The sequence below is a fragment of the Falco rusticolus genome, chromosome 3, assembly GCF_015220075.1.
Source record: "Falco rusticolus isolate bFalRus1 chromosome 3, bFalRus1.pri, whole genome shotgun sequence".
Lineage (NCBI taxonomy): Eukaryota > Metazoa > Chordata > Aves > Falconiformes > Falconidae > Falco > Falco rusticolus.
Genome location: NC_051189.1, coordinates 61,849,521 through 61,870,431, shown reverse-complemented (window position 1 = coordinate 61,870,431; position 20,911 = coordinate 61,849,521). Strand labels below are relative to the sequence as shown.

Below are 20,911 nucleotides of genomic sequence, written 5' to 3'. Positions count from 1 at the left end.
CAGCATGACTGCAGTCCTCATGGTGTAGACTCAGTGCAGTTTGGGATATATGGAGTGGCCTTGAATGCTTGACAGAGTGGTGGTTTTACTGCTGTTGCTGCTGTTGGCAAGAAGTATGTGGAGACAAAACAAAGCAGCAAAGCTGTCTTTCCCTCAAGCCTCTGGGCAGTCAGGGCAGTATAAACACCATCTGCAGTCCCTACAGGTGGTTAATCCCACCTATATACAGGGCGTATGTCAAAGCCATTGACTCCGGGTAATTCAATTTCTAGTAATTACCATACTGGAGACGATTTCCAGGAATGGAGTGTGCACAGAGGAGAAGGATGAAAAAAGGCACTACCACTAGAAACAGAGGGAACTGAGGACAAAATAACACCTTTTAAGTTCTGATTTATTGGATATCTGTTCTGCTTGAATAAGCAAAGATAGATATTTGAATCAAAATCACAATATTTTATTCTTAATTAATTTAATAAATTGTGGGTTAGTTTTATTTATACCTATCTTAGAGTGGCATATGTTTTAACTGTTAACATTTATGTAACCAATATACTTGATAAGACAATTGCACTATAGTTTCAATGGCTATAAGCTTTAAGAAAAAAATATTAAGCATACTTGCCTAGAAGAAGAGGAGGAAGAATTTTTCTGTGGGCCTTTTTCATGTAATAAGTTTCAAGGCCTGATTTCCTTGACAAAGGCACTACAAATAAGGATTATGGCATACATGAAGGAATAGACTAGGTTTCCACACACACAGATCTAATGAAAGTGAAATGAGACTGGTTAGAAGTTGCTGGATTTATTCAATGGGAGCAAAGTTTAAAAGCTTGTTAAGTTTAGTAATGCAGTTTGTTTGGTTATGCAGCTGGAAATCTGGTTTTTTGGATACAAATAAAAAGTCATGCTTCAGGACAAAACATGAAAGCAAATTATTATTATGCCTACTGAGAGAAGTTTCAGCACTTTACATAAAAACAAACAAGCTTCCCACACACATACATTTTAAAGCTCTGTATGTGAACTGTAAATTGCTGCCAGGGAAAGTGCATGTTTTTATTTTAGTTGATATATTTTAATTGGATTTTAAGTGGCTCATAAATAAACTGCCTTCCATTAATACTTTGTCTCTTGTTTAATAAGTATGCAAACGTGTGGACTGCTTAATAATGAGACTGATGGACATTATTGAAAAATTGATAAGCAGCCTCTCTTCTGTGTTATTCTCCCCTTTCTACATCTGTCAGTGAGATTTGATTTCTGATTTGTGTCATTCCCCACCATTTTCTGCTGCCTTGTGATAAAACTGTTCTCTTTTTTATTCTGTTTGAAAATGTCATTATTTTCTGTTGTTTGTCCAAATGCTCTTTTTTTTTTTTTTCCCCAAGCAGTACACTGAGTGTAATGGCTGCTTTATATGCTTGCACAGAGGCTTAGTTGAGAGGGGGAAGAAAGAAGGGCAAATATCCTGCTCTAATTCTCTGCTGCATATGCCAAGCATCCTGGTACAAAACCAGCTCTCCTCTCTTTTCTGCTGAACAGAAATAGTAGTTGCAGTAAGAAGGTACCCTCCAGCCCTAAGGAGAAGGCCTGAGAAGCATGGCAAACAACCATACAAAATGACATTACAGGGGTGAACTCTTTGGTATCAGTTGTTCAGGTCTTAGTTATTTAATAATGTAAAGGGTGGTTCCACAGCTTAATGGGCTGTTAGCTAAGCAGCTACAGGTAGCCCTGTGAATAGGTACAGCCACTCCCCTTCTCCTTTAATTATCCAGTTTTATCGTGTTTCCCCATCTACGCCTCTACTCTGCTTCTGAAGCTAGTTTTCTTACCCAGATGACTCCAAGCCGCTGCTGCTCCACCCAGATGCTGCTACTCCTGCATGAAATGCAGATGTGTGAATGGTACAGCTACAGAGAGCTGCCGAATGTACACAAAGCTGTTGCCTTGTGAAGCAGAGAGCTTTAGAAAACTGTTGCTGCTGACAGGCTAACTAGTGGTTTTTGCTAAATGTTGCAGGGGTTTACATTGCATGTAAAAGAATGGGGAAAATACAAATTGTGGGATTTCACCCTTGTTTGTGAATCATCTCATTGATGTTCCACTGAATGGTCAAAGAACGAAAGCTAGCAAATTCAGATTACTGCATATTTATATTATTAATTCCTCCATTATTCTGCTAAGAAATAACAGAGCACAGTTTCTCTGCAACTAAAAGAGAATGCAGAATTGGTTTTCACTTAATTGGCTCTTCTGAAATGAGCCTCTTTGAGAAGCAGGATGTTGTTAGTCCACTGTGTAAGGACAGTGTAACAGTACACCTAACACATATTCCAGAAACAGCTGTATGGGGGGGTGGGGGGGTATATTTGAGGGCTAAAAATAGCCTAATAGTTTTCAAAAAGAAATGAGAATTTACACAAACACAGTTTTGTCAAGAAGTCTGCACTAGCACATAAAATTAGTAACTGAAAAATTAATGTAAAAATGTTCACTGGAAATATTGTCTCAAAAAACATAGTTTCACCTCCGTTTGAAGTCTTATTTCAATAGTCAAGGTCTTCATTCTGTGCTTAGAAAGCTAATAGAGTAAGAATAGGGTTCACTGAGCACGAAAAATACATGTTTAGCTTAAAAATTGAAGTGTAGTCAGCAATGTATACTGAGGTTTGCTTTCCATTTTTTAACACCTGTGTAAGTTTTAAATGCTTTCAAAAGTGTTTGTAATTGTGTTAAATATTTGTAAGACTTATTTCCCTAAAGATAGTATTATATAAATGTAGCAGAATACAAATTGTCTTCACCTTTAGTTGCTTCTGTCTTTGGAAGAGGTTCACGTTTGTGAGACAGTTCAGTGAGATGTTAGTCTTGCAGCTGCTGTCAGTTGAAATTTTACCAAGAATCTTATCACTTCTTAAATTCAGTCTAATAGCGTGGAAAAGTGTATCAGACTCGTCACATAGCTGTGAAATGTAAGATTTTAAGAAAGAACAGTGCTCAGCACATAGAGGCAATCAAGTACCTGGAGGAAATGGTGTCAGGACAGATACTCTGTTTAGAAGGAAATAGCAGAGGAGAGTCCTTACTGTGCACAAGTTTCATCCTGAGTGTTGTTGAATTGCTGAAGTTTTGTTTTGTATTTCTAAAAACAACTACATCATATGAAATGGCACTGCAGCATTTCCTAAGCACAGTGTACCCATGCGGGTCTTTCAACTTACTTTCACGCTAACTTAAGTTATGACTCAGGAGAGCATTTGCAAACGTTCGTTAGTCCATTCCTGTTTGACGTTTGAGCAGACATATATGTGTATACACACACACACATACACATATACACAAGGCCTTTAATCCTCAGAGTTTGCAAAGCAGAGGGTAGTTAGTGATGATGAAGGCTGCATGATACAGGCAGCTGGACTCTTCTTTAAGATCTTATGCAAAGCACTCTTATCAATCCTTGCATCATCTAATTCCCATGTGCATTTTTGGCTTTAACTTCAGCAGCTACACTGTTTCCTTCTTTTTACAATCCTGAAAGAGGGAACCAACCAAGGCCACTGTTTGATCAAATTGTGCCTGGTATTGCTATATGCAACTGCTTTGCTGTTGCATTTGGGTTTTCATATTAGAAAAGAAAATCAGAAAGAAATAATGTATTCTGTTAAATCATTTTATGGGGAGGATCATTAAATTCTGAACTTGTTTAACCAGAGAACTATGTAGCTTTTCTCTTGTCCACCTCAAAGGGATAAAAAACATGATCAAACAACAAATACCAGTGCAAGGGGAAAGCCTTACCAGATTACTGGAGAGCACTTAAATGATGAGGTAGATAGGCTTGACACCAAGAAACTAGCAATTTGCCTCAATTTCCACAAAATGTACCTTTTCCTTTAGGTGTGTAAAATTAATTAGGAACTCGCATGTTAAGCAATTGGACTTTCCATGGCACTTGCAAATGATCATTTAAAATACCAATTTAAAAAGTTACAAAGCTTCTGCAGGTAGCTCTCCAGGAAGAGCAGCTTTCTGTGAATACTTTCTGTATTTTCTGTGAATTTATTTTGTGGATTAATAGGTAACTCTGCTCCCATCCCTTTTGTCTTATCACAGTCTTACCTCACAAGTAATCCCGTGAAGTTCTTTATCAGAGGTTTTAGGTAGTTCTTGGCCCACTGCAGTTAGAAGTGGTGGAGCCAGGGGCAAATACCTGCCCGGAAAGTTTGAGAGAGCAGCTGTGAACTGGTAGGGGGCAAGGCAAGCTGGCTCCAGGTGTTGTGAAAGCTGTCTCAAAACTTGCACTGTGCTTGTCTTGTGTGCTATGCATGGGGGTGGTCCTAGCAGGCAGAAGCATCTTACAAGCTGCCCCAGTTCAACCTCAGCCAGCAACCCAGTACCGTTAAGCCGCTCACTCCCTCCCCCACCCCCAGTGGGATGGGGAGGAGAACTGGGAAAAAGAGAAAACTCATGGGTTGACATAAGAACATTTAATAGTTGACATAAAATGGAATATTATTATAATAACAACAATTGTAATGAAAAGGGGAGAGAGGGAGAGAAGAATAAAATCAAAAGGGGAAAAAAACCAACAAACAAGTGGTGCACAGTTCAGTTGCTCACCACTCACTGCCCAATGCCCAGCCGGTCCCTGAGCAGGGATCAGAAGGCCCTGGCAAACCCACCCAGCTTATACAGTGAGTGTGACCTTCTATGGTATGGAATATCCCTTGGGCTAGTTTGGGGCAGCTGTCCCGGCTGTGTCCCCTCTTGGCTTCTTGAGCCTCTCCAGCCCTCTCGCTGGCAGGGCCTGAGAAACTGAAGGGTCCTTGACTTAGTATACACATTACTTGATAACACACTGATGCTTTTAGTTGTTGTTAACATTAATTCTTACACTAAACCCAAAACACAGGATTGTACCAGCTACTGAGAAGAAAATTAACTCTATCCTGGCTGAAACAAGGACACAGACTCATGCCAAAACACTTATTCCTCTGAATGGTCCATCTATTAACATTATTCTGGATAATAAAGCAAAGCAAAATGCTTGGTGGAGTTTTATAAATACACAGATATTGTCTTCGTAAGATTTTTCCGGTAAGGCATACGACTCCTTGAAGTTAATATTCATAGGTAGGAATAAAAGGAGGGGAAAAAAAAAAGCCCAATTACAAGATCTAGTTTATCTGCACAGAGATAAAATCTTTCAGAAAACAACCTTGACTTGGGAAGGCGTCTCAGGCTGAATTTTGATTTTTGAACTTGTTGCAATATGATACTGCAAAGGATGAGGCAGATACCTAGTACAGTTGCATGTTCAGTGATCTGTTGGTTAAAGTAATTGTTGCTTAAGAAAAAGTACATCTTTTAAGTCTGTGTTAATACTCCAAGGCTTTCAAAACACTTAACAAGCCTGGCATTTGCAGGCTGGTAGTATGTTTTGCATAATATCAATAGCTTGTCTTTGTGGCCCATGGGAAAAAGAAATCCTTTTCTCCTTTGTGGTGCATTCGTACAGGCCTTCTGCCCAAGATGATTGCAAGTGGAAACACTTTTTTTCTTTTGAAATTTTAATTCCAGCAGGCTAGGTGTGTTGTTGAAGCTTCCAGTATATATCTAGCCAAAAAAGTTTCGCAAAACCTACGTGAATTTTAGTGGGTGAGTCAGTTGGGTTTTTTTGTAATTTTAGGAAGTCCTTGATGGAATATATTCAAACAGATGCAAGAAATGCCGTTTGATTTCCTCAGATGGTTAAATTGTGATTTTTGTTAACACTGCTTTGGCTTGGTGCACTCTGTTTCCTAGTCAATTGAGGATGAATTTGGACAGAGGAGCTGGCAAGGCTATGGTATTTACATAATGCCTCTTTTTTTCTGTGAACCCTGAATGTGGATGGAAACAGTCTCTAATCTTCTTAGTGATCTAAGCAAAGATTGAATGCTTTGGGTCAAGCTGGGTTTTGGATAGGCTCAGTTAGGGAAAAAAAAAAGCCCAGCTCTTCACAATGATTGCAAATGGAAATAATTACAGACCAAGCTAGTTAACGTTTCAGTCGTTGATAATGTTTTTAATATTTCACCAGTTTGTAAAGACCACATAATCTGTTTTCAGCCATACTTTTTGAGACTTCTTGGAAGCAGAACAAACAGCCCTTGTATTAAGCTCTGGGCACTGTTTGCGTTCATTCCCCTTAGGATAGTTTTAAGTTGTATCATGAGGGATGAAAAGGCAAGTGTCAGAATAAGCAGCATACAGAGGCATCCTTTCCTCGATGAACTCTGAATGGCTGGAAAAGACTGCAGACCTGATCTTAATCCTTCTTATGCCATGACTGCCATGGTATGGTAAGAGGAGGAGTTGTTCATTAGGTGGCTGCCCTTTCATATCTCAAGTATTAAAATACTCTGTGATTTTTGTGGTGTGTGTTACAGTAACATAGCTTTTCAAACACTACTATCATAAAATTAAAGATATGATTCAAATTTTTTAAATTTTTTTTACAGTGGATAAATGCCCTGAACTCGGGCTGGAAGTGACATTTCATACTTCATTTGCCTTGCCTAGATTTTGCAGTATTTCTTCATATAGAAGTTATAGCTTGTCAGGTGCTCTGAACAACATGCAAGTACAGTATATTACAATGAAGGGGGGGAAATCACTGTCCTATTTGCATTTTCCTTTTTCTTCAGACTTACCTTCCAATCCAAAAATTTATGCGAAGTCACTTGACTTAACGTTGCCACAAGGGGTTTTTTATGTAATGCATCTTGACATAAGATCACTCAGAGACTGATTTTTCAGAACATGAATGTTAGTAGGAGCTGCTGGCCTTCATTTAATACCTGCAGCCTAATGTTTACAAACCAAATGGTTAACTTTTTATGTGATTGCTTTTGTAACTGAGTTCAACAGCAGGTGTTCAATTCTTTTTTTGCTTTACTTAATGTTCAATAATAGAATCAAGATTATATTCATCCCCTGCTTGAAATTGCCGCCCTGCATTTTATTAACTTTCTGAATATTTGATGCAAATTGTTTCTAATAAACATGCTTTTACAATCAAGAAAAAAATATTTTTAAAAACCTGTGTGCAATCTTTATAATAATAAAATTTTATTCTCAGCTACGAAGATTTGTGCCATTTTAGGACCTTTTTGAAATTGCTGTTATTATTCGTATTGTTGTAAGCAGTATACTTCAGAATAAAATGCTCTTTATCTGTACTATAATTAATAATCAGAAATAGCTTACTGAAAACATAGTAAGGCAGGTAAAGACATGATTAGTTATTGAGATAAAGGAACACAAATTAACCATGCTTAGAATTTGGTCTTTTAAATGTTCTGACTTTTTCATTAAGTCAAGGAAAATATTTAATAGCTTCTGTTTCTTTGGTATGTGTTGTCATTGTAGCACACAGTAGAGGTGCATCTGTTTCAGTTTTTCTCCTTTTACCTGCAAAGGAGATTATATGATTGGTTAAAAAAGAAAAAAAAAAAAAAAAAAGAAAAAAGGGGAGGGGGAAAGAAAAAAGAAAGGAGGAAACAAAGAAAAAAATGTCGGGTTTTTTTCTGTCAATTATGCTCTTGTGATTGTCGAGAAATAAATCTGAAGAGTTTAAGAAAATATTTGCCATCATTGTAAAGCAGTATAAAATTTGAAAGGGAGGGATCAAGGGCAGGTTTGTGAACGTCTGCTTTGCATTTCCTATATATAAGGAAAGTACATAGAAAGGAAGGAGAATATATACATGCAGGAAAATACATAAACTTTCCTTAATACATACTGTTTTTTTTACCACTGAAAGGAGATATATATATATATATATATATATGGCTACAATAATGACAACAGGATATTTCAGGAGCCCAAATTGTGCTTGTAAAAATCAAAGTTGTTGATGAAATCTGACCACTGAATTCTGTATTGTAGTATTAATTGGAAGAAATAAAAGACAACAAGGGCCTATGGCCTTAAAAAGCAACTTTTCAGTGAGATTGAGCCAATCTAAATCTGATTGCAACCAAAAGCCGTTGCTCAGCCCTTCCGTCCTTTCCCCACTCTGGCAGCATGTTCCCTTTGCTCCTTTTTGCCTGCGCTATTACATGTGTGTCTGTGCCATGAATAGTATTTGTCTCCCGCTCCACTTCCTTTGCGTTGTTAATTTTTCTCCAGGTGAGTAATCCTCTCTGAGTTAGGGTGTGAACTCTGATGCCAGCATAAGGGCATCAGTGGACCGTACAGCTGGAGGCCACAGGACCGCACCCTTTAGTGGCAGTATGGGTTTCAATCAAACTGAAAGCAATACGAAGAAGCAGCCCAAGCTTTACATGCATTATGCCCCCTGTAACCACAGTGTTCGCTGTAGTGACAGGAGAGATTTAGACAAATATGCCACTAGGCTAATTAAGGACTCTTCTCCTAAAGAGGCTTTTGTCTCAAGCTTTAGTTCTGGAGATCTGAAGGTAGCCACCTGCTGCCTCAGGTTTTGGTTTGTTCTTAGGTTTAGCTCTATAGCTGAAAATACAGCTATATATAAAATAAACAGCTATTTTAAAACCACAGCAACAAGACAAATTTTAAGGCTGTGGTTGAGATTTTGTTTTATTTGAATATATACACCAGTATGATACATGATATGGGTGCTCTAGTTTTGGCTTTGGGTTTGTTTTTTTTATTTAAAATTGTTTAGGGAACAAATTGTAGATGTTATTTTGTTCTGTCCATTTCCAGCCAAGATTTCCAATACTTACAGGCGATGGATTTGACTTAGAGGAAAAAGATATTACAACTATTAGCATCAGTGCTGAGCTATGCTACAATAATTTGAGCTGGATGTTCATGAAGCTGGATGTTGCTCATGCCATTCAGGTTCCCCGTTTGAAATATAAAGGCTGGTTTCAGTGAAACTTCTCTTGTCAGAAATGGGAGCTGCACATTTTACTCTAAAAGCAATGCTGGAGTGACTGCTTAACAGTAGTTGTGAATGCTTGTTAGTGATCTGAGTAGGCTTTCAGAGTTCTGCAGGTTTAGCGTACATGAAAATATCTATCAGTGTTTCTTTACGTCATCTGTGCCTATGTCTGGAAACATTCATCAGTATCTGAGGTGAAGCAGTAAGCGTGTGCTTCCGTGGCTCTTGCTGATTTGTAAAATCCTTGTACTGCTTGAAATAAATTAAATCAGAGTCTCAGCTTGACAGTTACTCTTTACTTTTCTCCAATGCTTCACGCTTCCATCCTTTCATAAACAGTTCTATTCCACATTCATAGGAAGCTAAACAACAGTTACCGTTAAAGCTTGTTTGAATAAAGCACGTTTTCCCAAAAATTGATACTGCAAGGTTGCTTTTTTCTCCTTCACAATTATTTTTTTTGGTTTGGTTTTGTTGTTTTGGTTTGGTTTTTTTATGAAAAGGCCTTGTCTTGGTTTTCAATTTCCCAGTGTGTTGTTAACCAGTCCCCTTACCATCTTCATAGAACTCTTCTCATAAAATAAATGGGAGAGAATGTTTAGAAGATGCACCGAATTTCTGCCTGAACTTAAATGTCTTTAGGGATTTTTGTGCCCTAGATACTCTGCTGCATTTGCTTTCATGCTATCATGCTCTGTAGCATTAATGAAAGCAATGGGGCACTGTTTTGATATTGCTGTTTATTTTTCTTTCTAGCTGTGTGCTGCCCACCTGCCAACCCGATCAGAGGCACCGAATCACTATCAAGCAGTATGTCGGGCTCTTTTTGCTGAAACAATGGAACTGTACACTTTCTTGGCCAAAATTAAAAGTGCAAAAGAGGTAAGCAGTCTGAGAAGGTTTTCTGCTTTTGAGCTCTTCACTGTGTGAATTAGGCTTACAAAATCACTTCTGTACCCAGCCAGTAGTGAATGTCAGATGCTTGAGGAAATTGTCTGAGGAAATTTATAGATGTCTTGTAGAAATAGTTATTAAATATGACTAGTCTATTTGAGAGTAAACCAGAAGTTTTTCTTGGAGGGTTGCACATTGCATACTTGCATGCATGTATGCTATGTATTTGAGTCAAAAATCTTCCCTGGTGTTTCAGGGATGTTGTGAAGCATCAGAGCTTTGCCTGGTGTTCCTCAGCATCTTCTCATGCCTTGTCTTAGGCTGAGAATTATCTGAGATTCTTCTTGCTCATGTTTTGTCCACAGTCAGCAGCTTTCCTTACCTTTGATGTATGAATGGCTTGTTTGTCTGTCACATAGGCTTCACAGTACAGCCAACTTAAAAAAAAGAGAAATTTCCACCCGTAGGTCATGATGCTTGTGTTCACTGCCTGCTTGGCTGTTGCTGTTGAGTGAAAGGCCATCTTGTGAACCACTGCAATTAAATGGTCTGGCTAAAGAGTAACGTTGAGGGTGGGTGAATGATTTTTTATGAAGATAGTTTCAGTGATCTGGCCTGCAGAATGGCTCCATAAAGTCGCATTAACACAGTGTGGTTGTTGGTTACATTGGAAAACTGGTGGATGAGAGGAAGGACAGGAAGGGAAACATACTTCTTAAAGCTGGTTTCTTCACCGAAGCCAGCTTGTCAAGTAACAACGCTTTCATAATTTTTCCTTTTAATAAATCCCTGAAGGATTTTCTTTTCTTTTGTAAGTCAAGATCTACAGTACCTTTGAAAACCAGGATAAGATTTTACATGCTGATGTCAAAATTTTGCTGCTGAAAGAGGCAGACCTGTTCCACCCACGCATACATGCTCCCACTTTTTCCTTCATCTGGTTCTGGGAAACAAAACACAACAAATAATAATAATAAAAAAGTAGTAAGTAATTCCTTGTCAGGTTAATGAGCTGAATCAGCTCATTAAAGGGTCAGATGTGCCTCAGAGCAGCACAAGAGAGCATTTATCCTTACGCTGGTGGTGGGAGACGCAAACCAGTCAGAGGCATAAGGAACTGGTGCTGTCTTTCCTTCCTGGTTGAGATGCATCCATCCAAGGCAGTAGAATCCTTCAGAAGTGCTTTTGTGTTGCATGAGGTCAGGTTTCACCTCCACTTTTCATCCAGTCCTATTCAAAGTGAAAGCAATTTTAAAACTGAAGCAGTGTCATACAAGGATAACTTCGACAGTGTGGGCAGGGCTGAAGAGCCACTTGTTTTCTGAAGTGCCTGTGTTACGGTTCATTTGCGTCCAGTGCTCCTGATACAGCCAGCAGACAGGATACAGTGTCTCTGTGCTAAATCTGTCTCCTGAACCTTGACCTCATTAATTTCACATCTCATATTTTGACTGCTCCTTAGTGTTCTGACTATTGGATTTACTAACAGAGGGACCTGTGCTGGAAACACCTCAAGTAACAGCTATTGCAAAGTCCATGTTGAGACTCAAAGATAAGACTCTTTGCAGTTCTTTCTGCTCAGAGAGGACTTAACGTTTCCAGTGGTTCTTGAATATTCTGGCTACAGTAAGCAGTAATAAGGCATCTCTGTTGTCAGTGCCAAAGTAAAATATTTGATTAATAACCGTTTAAAATGAAGTCTTAACAATAATTCTTCTAAAATATATTAAGAAAGTAGAAGGGTCTTTTGGATTTACAGAATATTTAATCACCTTGTAATTGGACATAAAAACTCAGGAACATCTGATCACACCATAGACCATACTATGAGTTAATCCCAAATGAAAGAAACCATTTGCTTCTCAAAGGCTGTTAGGGATTGTTTCAAAGCACATGTAGGTCAAAGGAAGTAATCCTTGTAGATGGAATTTTGGCCCTACTGAAATCAGTAGGACTTTTATGCTGCACCTAACTGAGGCCAGAAATCAGATCTTTTGATTTTATTTTAGTCTGGATCAGTCCCCCAGTAGTCATACAAGAAGTGACTAAGAAAATTATCTTACAAGCAGCTTCTGGAATCTGAATACTTTAGTTTTATGATGCACTTGATCCTTGCTTATGTCTTTTATCCAACTATAGATTTGAAATGTATTTAATTTTGAAAATAATGTAGTGTACAAATTAAAAAATGGGTATAAAGAAAATATGAGGCAGAAAGCTGTGAAGTCTTGTTACAGCATTTTAAAATGACCTCTGGTTTATACCTGAGGCAAGCAGGAATCATATGATCACACTAGGTATGTGCCAGTAAAAGGTGTGGTATTGTTTAATATGCTCTTCTCTCTTGCAAATACATAGTTAATTCATGAGGAATATGGTTAAATAGTATTCAAGTAAATAAATTCCTTTTTCTTTTCCTTTTGTTACTGTCACATGAGTATTGGATATAAAGGAGAAAAACACTTAATACTTCAGTAAGGTCATTTTATTGTCATGAATTTTTGGTGACTGCACTGGCTGATAACTAGGGACACCCCCCAACCCTCACCCTCCCCAGGTTACATACATCAGCTCCAAGTAAAAAAAAAACCAAACTTAGACTGTGTTTGCAACAGTAAAGATGTCAGGAATTTTAAACTGTTAGTTTATTTCAAAAACTGACAGCTTTATTTGAAGATCTTCCTTTAGAATCCCTCAGACCTAGATGCAGTTGTGGACTCGAGATCAATGTGAAATTTAAAACCCTAAAAAAGGGGGGGAAATCCTCTAAAATTACTTAAAATAAATTTCCTATGACTAAAAATTACTTTGAAATTCCTTGGATTCTTTCTAGGGTTGCTGTATGGGTTTGGTGTCTGGGTATCTGTTTCCTAGGTATATGAAGTTAATAGTTTTTGTTCAGTAGGTGCTTAAACAGCCAACTTCACTGTAGTGGAAGAAGGAGAATTTTTCTCTCTAGAAATTCACTTGCTAGGAGTGGACCAAATCTGACCTATTTTATACTACAGCCCAGGACAAGTTTAGAAGGGAAGCAGACTGTGAAAGAGGCAGGAAAAATATTGCTGTGATGCGGTTTTCTATTTGGCACTATAAAAACTTGTCAGCATTTGAAAGTTACAGGATTTCCTGAGAGATAGATCAGGAGGGATAGGCCTATAGGGTTGTAATATGTTTTGTTACTAGTATATATACTGAGTAGTCATGTGCTTTGCAGTCTATCATGTGAACATCACTGTTACATAACAAATGGAGTGTAGCTTCAGAAAGTGTTTTATTGGCATGCATTTGAGTGAGTGCATTAATCAGAAATGATGAAGCAATGAGTGAGCTGTTTAGGCTATCTCAGTGGATGTCAAATAAAATGTTTTAAGCACTTTGTCACATACTTGATGCCATGTGGCTTTTATTTGCAGTCTGATTATCTGTGTATGAAAGGTCAGCAGGAAAGCTGACTTGGAGACAGGGAGATGATACTTCCATTCTTAAAGAGAATGAAATGTTTGATGTGGTAGATGCACAGAACAGGGCTCCGGAGTTGAGAAAAGTGTGATACTACTATTGCAATAGTAAAAAGTAAAAATAAATAGAGTAACAGTAGTAAAAATACAGATTTCTGTGGAATAGCAGCCGCAACTCCAAAGGTAGGGTTGAAATTCGGTTAGCTAACGTTATCTAACTTTGCATCTTTTTGCAAGGTCAAGTTTTTTCTGCAAGTTCACTAGGGTGATTTTTCAGCTTGCTGGCAGCATCTGTATGCTGCTCAGGCTCTGTGAAATGTGCCCTTGCTGCAGATCCACCCTGGGTACCATCTGCTGCCATCCAGAAGTGGTCTTTTGATGGGCCAAGACCTCCTAACTCTGTGTCCTGCTGTTTAAGCATTTACAGCTGATGACAAAAATGGAGTACAGCTCGTGTCATCTCAAGCAGTGAGCTTTTAAAATCGCAGTAGGAAAATTCCACAATAAAGGGGATCACTCCCTTTCTCTTTTCTCTTTTCTCTTTTCTCTTTTCTCTTTTCTCTTTTCTCTTTTTTCTCTCTTTTCTCTTTTTTCTCTCTTTTCTCTTTTTTCTCTTTTCTCTTTTCTCTTTTCTCTTTTTTCTCTTTTCTCTTTTTTCTCTTTTCTCTTTTCTCTCTTTTCTCTTTTCTCTCTTTTCTCTTTTCTCTCTTTTCTCTTTTCTCTCTTCTCTTTTCTCTTTTCTCTTTTCTCTCTTTTCTCTCTTTTCTCTCTCTTCTCTCTCTTCTCTCTCTTCTCTCTCTTCTCTCTTTTCTCTCTCTTCTCTCCTCTCTCCTCTCTCCTCTCTCCTCTCTCCTCTCTCCTCTCTCCTCTCTCCTCTCTCCTCTCTCCTCTCTCCTCTCTCCTCTCTCCTCTCTCCTCTCTCCTCTCTCCTCTCTCCTCTCTCCTCTTTCCTCTCTCCTCTCTCCTCTCTCCTCTCTCCTCTCTCCTCTCTCCTCTCTCCTCTCTCCTCTCTCCTCTCTCCTCTCTCTCTTCTCTCTTCTCTCTTTTCTCTTTTCTCTCTTTTCTCTCTTCTCTCTTTTCTCTCTTCTCTCTTTTCTCCCTTCTCTTTTCTCCCTTCTCTTTTCTCCCTTCTCTTTTCTCCCTTCTCTTTTCTCCCTTCTCTTTTCTCCCTTCTCTTTTCTCCCTTCTCTTTTCTCCCTTCTCTTTTCTCCCTTCTCTTTTCTCCCTTCTCTTTTCTCCCTTCTCTTTTCTCCCTTCTCTTTTCTCCCTTCTCTTTTCTCCCTTCTCTTTTCTCCCTTCTCCCTTCTCCCTTCTCCCTTCTCCCTTCTCCCTTCTCCCTTCTCCCTTCTCCCTTCTCCCTTCTCCCTTCTCCCTTCTCCCTTCTCCCTTCTCCCTTCTCCCTTCTCCCTTCTCCCTTCTCCCTTCTCCCTTCTCCCTTCTCCCTTCTCGCTTTTCTCGCTTTTCTCGCTTTTCTCGCTTTTCTCTTTTCTCTTTTCTCTCTTTTCTTTTCTCTCTTTTCTCTTTTTTCTCTTCTTTTCTTTTCTTTTCTTTTCTTTTTTTAATTGTTTATGTGGAAGAATAGTCAACAAGGTGGAGGAAATGCCTGTGTGTGGCAAGGGGGAAGGTAGTTTGAATATCTGCTAAAAATGGATCATATGTAAAAGAAAAGATTCATCTTTTTCAGGATCATCCAAAAGTCACTGAGATCACCTTTATTGGCACATAGCCATAGGCAGAACTGTAGGTGCAAATAAGAGATGTCCATGAGATAAGGCAAATGTTCCTGCTGGGGAGTATCTGAAAAGGTCACACACATTGCTCAGAAATAGCATCAAGTGCGACTGAGAGACAGGGAGAGATTATGCAAGCACAGGAATGCAGAAATTGCTGCTCTGGATCGGACCAGGGATCTACCTGGTCTGCTATTTTATTGAGGGGATATCTGCCCTAGTTCTCCTTTAGCTCCCTTTTACTGCCCAGTCTTGCCTTTGGGTTAATGCTTCACGTGTGCTTAATGGCTGAGTGAGCCAGCAATGTGCCCTTGTCGCAAAGAAGCCTTACAGTGACATGGGCTACACTGGGAGAAATACTGCCAGCAGGCTGAGGGAGGTGATCCTTCCCCTCTGCTCAGCACTGGTGAGGCCACACCTGGAGTGCTGGGTCCAGTTCTGGGCTCCCCATTATAAGAGACACATGGACATACTGGAGAGTGTCCAGCAAAGGGCCACAAAGATGATGGAGAGACTGGAGCATTTCACATGTGTGGAGAGACTGAGTGATCAGGGTCTGGTCAGCCTGGAGAAGAGAAGGCTCAGGGGAACCTCATCAGTGTCTATAAATACCTGAAGGGAGGGCGCAAAGAGGACAGGGCCAGGCTCTTTGCAGTGGTGCCCAGTGACAGGGCCAGAGGCAGTGGGCACACACTGCAACACAGGAGGTTCCCTCTGAACTTCAGGAAACACTTTTTTTCCTGTGAGGGTGACCAAGCACTGGCACACGTTGCCCCAGGAAGTTGTGGAGTCTCCATCATTGGAGATACTCAGAAGCCACCTGGACATGGCAGCTGGCCCTGGGTGGCCGTTCCTGAGCAGGGAGGCTGGACCAGCAGGCCTCCAGAAGTCCCTTCCAGCCTCAAACACTCTGAATCTGAGTGGTACCAGTAAATGGTGATGCCAGCCTTTAGCAGAATTTGTGAGTAGGCTGTGGGTGATAAACTCTACAACAGGCACAGCTGGGGCTAAAAGCCACCATATGATGCTGGCCAGAATAAAATACAGGTGGTGTCCAGTAGGCATGCGTGTCTTAATCTGCCACAGTAGGTTTGACTTATATGTCAAAAATGTTTAGAGATTGATGTACACCCTAATGCATCAAGATTAATTAATATTCCTTCCAAACTAATTAAGACTTCATATATTTTTGTAATTGGCTCCATCTTCAATTGCAGTCCATGTGCATCAAAAACTCATCCATAATTTCATTATCCACAGTATGCCTTGTAATTAAGTTTTTGGTAGAATACAGATAAAGCTCCCAATCTGTCATCTTTGTACTGTTCTTTTAAATCACGTTGCCTTTAATTTATGTTCTTTCTAATGTAAAAACATAATTCATTCAGTCTGCCTGGATATATTTCGGTCTGATCTGTATAAAAACATAAACATACAAATTCTAATTAAGTACATGAGTATAAATGAAATTTTCTTTCTTTTTTTCCTGGTTTCATGCCATGCAAAGACTCAATTGAAAAACAGTTAATTAAAAGTCAAGTGTTACTTTCCATTTAACATGGCTATATTGGTGTATTAAATGTAGAAAATATGATAATAGAGGTAGTTAATAGATACCTAAAAAATGTTAATGGCTAACTTATTTGGGAAATATGGTCATTAGCCAAATTACTCTTAATAGTCTTATGACTGTTAAAGCTGTTAAATGCCCTGCTGCTTGGATTTTCAGAAAGCACAGCTGAAGAAATAAATTGATTCACAAACTCTTCTGTTCATAGCTTCAGATTTGCCTACACTTCCAGGCTTCCAGTGACTCCACTTCTGCAACTGTGGTGTTGTCAAGTTTGCAGCCCCATCGTGATCTGTTTGATCCCTCAGTTTAGGAGCTTTAATAAGGGAAAAGGCTGCTGCTTTGGTTTTGTGGGAGTTTTGTGGTTGGTTGGTTGTGATTTTTTTAAAGGCGTTCTCACTCAAGAAGTGTTACATGCACTTGGTTTGAGGGTTTTTTGCCTCTTCTTAAACAGTTACGTTGAGCAGCATGGTGACTATTGGCCTTTCCAGGGCTGATCAAAGTGCATCGACTCACACCACCGCATAAGAAGAACTTTGGTATCCACTCGAGAGGTTTTCAGGGACCGATTTAACTGATCCTATTCCCATGTTTGAATCAAATGGGGTTTGGGTCTTTTCAAAGAACTAGAGTGATGCTGCTGGCTAAGCCCTTGGAATTTAAACCCAATTTGGATAGCTGAACATATGTAAAAGCAGTTTTCCCCCTGTGTGCAGGTTATATATTTTTAATTGAACCTAGATATACAAGAATATTTTATTAGTTTTGCAGACAGCAGCGTAAGAATTACTTGCATCAGTGAACAAATGATTCCTGATTAAGAATATAAACTAGAATGAGCAGTAGACTGTGTTCTGCAATTCGTGAAAGGCAAGTCCAGATCCAGATTCCTGAGAATAGTCTTCATTAAAACATTGCATTTTAAAGAGCATTTTGTGGAATCGAGTCTTTGACGCTGTGCTGACAAGTGTCTTATATAAACTCCCATCTGTCACCAAGCACAGGAGAGTGCATCTCAAATGTGGGACACGCAGCAGCAAATCAGCTGCCTGCTTTTAATAGTGCAGCAAGACGTTTGAAGACATTTGGTATTTTTATTACTAGCTTTTCTCACAAAATGCAGTTCTTTTTAAAAAAATGGCCAAATGCTGTAATGGTTTAAAAAAAGCCAAAGCCGTTGAAACTTCCTACACATCCAACCCTTATTTCCTGAATGAACACCCAGGCTGCATTAGGGGAATGGGGTCTGTGGTATGGGTCTGAGGTTCTAGGATCGTTTAGAAAAACCCTTTCAAAGACTCTTCTGCTTTCTGAAATGGAAATCCATTTAGGCCATGTATTTATTATACTGTATAATAGCTTTTCTTAAGCCGTTGTCCCAAGGGTAAGTACAAGTGGCAAGGCTACAGCAGCTGAGGTTGCTTGCAGGTTTTGGGTCACTGTTAAGTTCTGACAAATGGTCTATTGTATTTTAGATGTGTTGGTTTCTGCAGTTTACAGTTGAAACAGATGCTGAAACCCACTGATGCTGGCTGGGGGTGCTGGAGGGAAATTAAAAGATTTCATTTTGTCTAGAGGTCTAAACATAATCATTTGTCACAGTGAATTTATTCCTTCCTAAGTAGCACCTGACAGGTGGAGAAGAGCTTAAGAGGCCTTCCTAAGCACTGGCTGCAAGGATAAAGCACTTGCTGTTTTGTTTTCTCCCCAGACCTCCAAAGCTTTCTAACTTATATAGTGATGGACATTCCTTTCCTTTCTACTATTCTCCACTAACTGCATGATGAGCTGTGTTTAGAGGTCTGAGCTGGGTGCCAGGGAGGTGAATTAACTGTCCCTATGAAGTGGGTGCCTGTGTCAGTATGAGGGCAGCACCCAGAGTACTCAGCACTAGGATGAGGAGTAAAAGCAGCCTGTCTTTGCCAGTGGCCTGTGCTTGTATCAGCTTATTTTTATCATAAAACTGCACTTTGAGAGACATATCTCTTGGCTGGCAGGTTTTGCTCTTGTAACTCTCCAGTGCGTGGTAGCCAGCATCACTTACAGCTGTGCTTTCTCGGGTAGAAACTCCCCCTCTAGCTATGTTCCATGTTCCAGAGAAACTAATTAGATGATTGCCTTATTTGGAAGATCTTTCAGCTATTCAGGGTTGAGTTTTTTCCCCCCCTTCTTATTTTCTGCTGTTAAGAAAACCAGGTTGTAATCTTTATAGCTTCATGGAATATTTATGTCAGTCAAAGGCATCAGGCTTTGGGCGTAAACCAGCCCGGTAAACTGTATGGTAGGGACCATGCTTGCTGAGATGGGTAATTGCCGCAAATCTTACTGAACAGTCAAGTAAAAGTTAAGTAGCTGGAACACCTTAATTTTTTAAAAATTAATGTGTACCTTCTAGTGTGGAAAGGAAGAGCAAATCTGACAGTTGTGAGCACATTTACTGTTAGTGTTAGCTTTGTGATTACAAAAAGGAAAAGAAGAAAGTATAAGAATGGTTTTATATTTTGCAGTTTTTCAATAAATGTTAGCAGTTTGCAAGAAAGCAAGTAATTTACAGTTCACAGACACTGTATTTGAAATCATTACGTCAACTGTATGATACAGGAAAGAAGAAACCCTGGATGGCAACATACATATAAGCAAGGCCTTTATATTACTCGTTCTTACCGTTTTTCTGGGGTTTTTTTCCCTTGGAAAATAATGATTGCCTGTAAGTGTCAGACTGACTGCTGACCGCAGCGGCAGGACCAACACAAGTTTCCATAAAGACATTCTTTCCCAGTTGGGTATCCTGAGGTGATACTGCAAGTCATGCTAAAACATTTCTGCATTGTCCCATGGTGTATTTGCTTCTGTAGTGTGGGTGATCTATCGATTTTTTTAGGGTCTTCCTGTAAATTACGTATTTTATTTTTTATAGGGCAATGGTAGTATTTCTTGTTTGATATGAAAGCAAGTGTGTTACTTAAGACAATAAATAACCCGTCTGCTCTCTTTCCAAACCCTTTGTGGTAGCTGACTCGTATGTGCTGTCTCTGTGACCAGGTTTGGTCGGTACTTGCGGTCTGTTGAATGTGCAAGTTAAGCACTCTTCCAGTGCTTCCATTTCTTCCACTGAAATGTTAGTAGTTTTGGAACTATTTCAGGAAATCGTTTTTACAGAATACTATTTTTAAGTTTTCTGGGAAGCTCAAAAGCTAAATTGAGACTGATGGTTCAGTTCCTTTAAAGGAAGAGCTTGAGTGCTTAAAAGTGAAGAAAAGACTTTTGATAAATAAATAACACCTGTTAGACCTCTGATGTATTGCTTTTGTCTCATAAAATATCGGAGGATTTCATTATCCATTTTGAATACATTAGTGAGTATTAGAGAACAGATGAAATTAAACATTGTTAAAGATTTCCTGGAAAACTCTGTAAAAGTGGAATCGCATATTGAGAATTTGTTTGTACTGCTGATTTCAGAATATTTCAATACAGAAGTAAACAAAAAATAGCATTTGAATATGCAGTAGTTTATGTGTAGAAGAACATGCCTGTAAAGCCACAGCCTTCTAATCTTCACTTGCATTTTTCTTTGTGCAGGCTTGCCTATTCTTTGTTCTGCTGTAACTTCATTTTTTCATATTCTTGTTAGTATAAAAGCTTTTTTTTGCCTCTTTGTAGACAATATTTTCCATATTTGCATCATCTGATTTTGTTCATAAATAGCAGGTTTTACCTTTGAAAGATCTGTTTCTCTTCCTGCATGGTTTTGTTACTCAGATTTCAGAGTCTATAGCCACGTTACACAGACTTCTTAATTGCAATGTATATGCAAGTCTGTCATTACTTGATTTAGAGGGTTTCTTACAGTTTATTTCTCCTCACAACTGACTGTCTGGGAATTTCTTCTACAAAAATGAGCTGCCTTGAATTCAACAAATAATAGTAATTTTGTATGAATGGGATCCTTACCAAGTCAGTAACATTTTCTGTGTTACAGCTTAACAGACCTGGTAGGTGGTTGGGGTTTTTTTCCTGTGCATAGCCCAATTTTAGGAATATTAAAATTTCTATGTATAGTTTTTCCTCTGGCATGCTATTATCTGAGGTACTTTCATACTCAAAAATTAAGGTTTTTTTCCCCCCAGCATTTAAAGTCCACCTTGTAATTAATGGAAATATATTCAAATAATATTTCAAGTTACTTTTACAGTATTACTATTCAAGTCATAGAACATAGAGTAGAATACCCAAACAACATTATTCAATAAATGTCAAAAAATAAGCTTCAGTTTTACTTGAGAGTAGCGCCAACATTCATTTATTGACTCAATTTTCTTTTCAATGGCATACTTTG

The 20,911-nt window shown here is 38.9% G+C and overlaps 1 protein-coding gene across 1 annotated transcript in view; it reads left to right on the top strand.

Moving 5' to 3' along the window:
- SPIRE1 (spire type actin nucleation factor 1) overlaps positions 1 to 20,911 on the top strand; it is a 133,996-nt gene that overhangs the window by 72,781 nt on the left and 40,304 nt on the right. Inside the window, 1 exon segment of the mRNA XM_037379579.1 lies at positions 9,677 to 9,802. Coding sequence (XP_037235476.1) covers positions 9,677 to 9,802 — 126 coding nt within the window.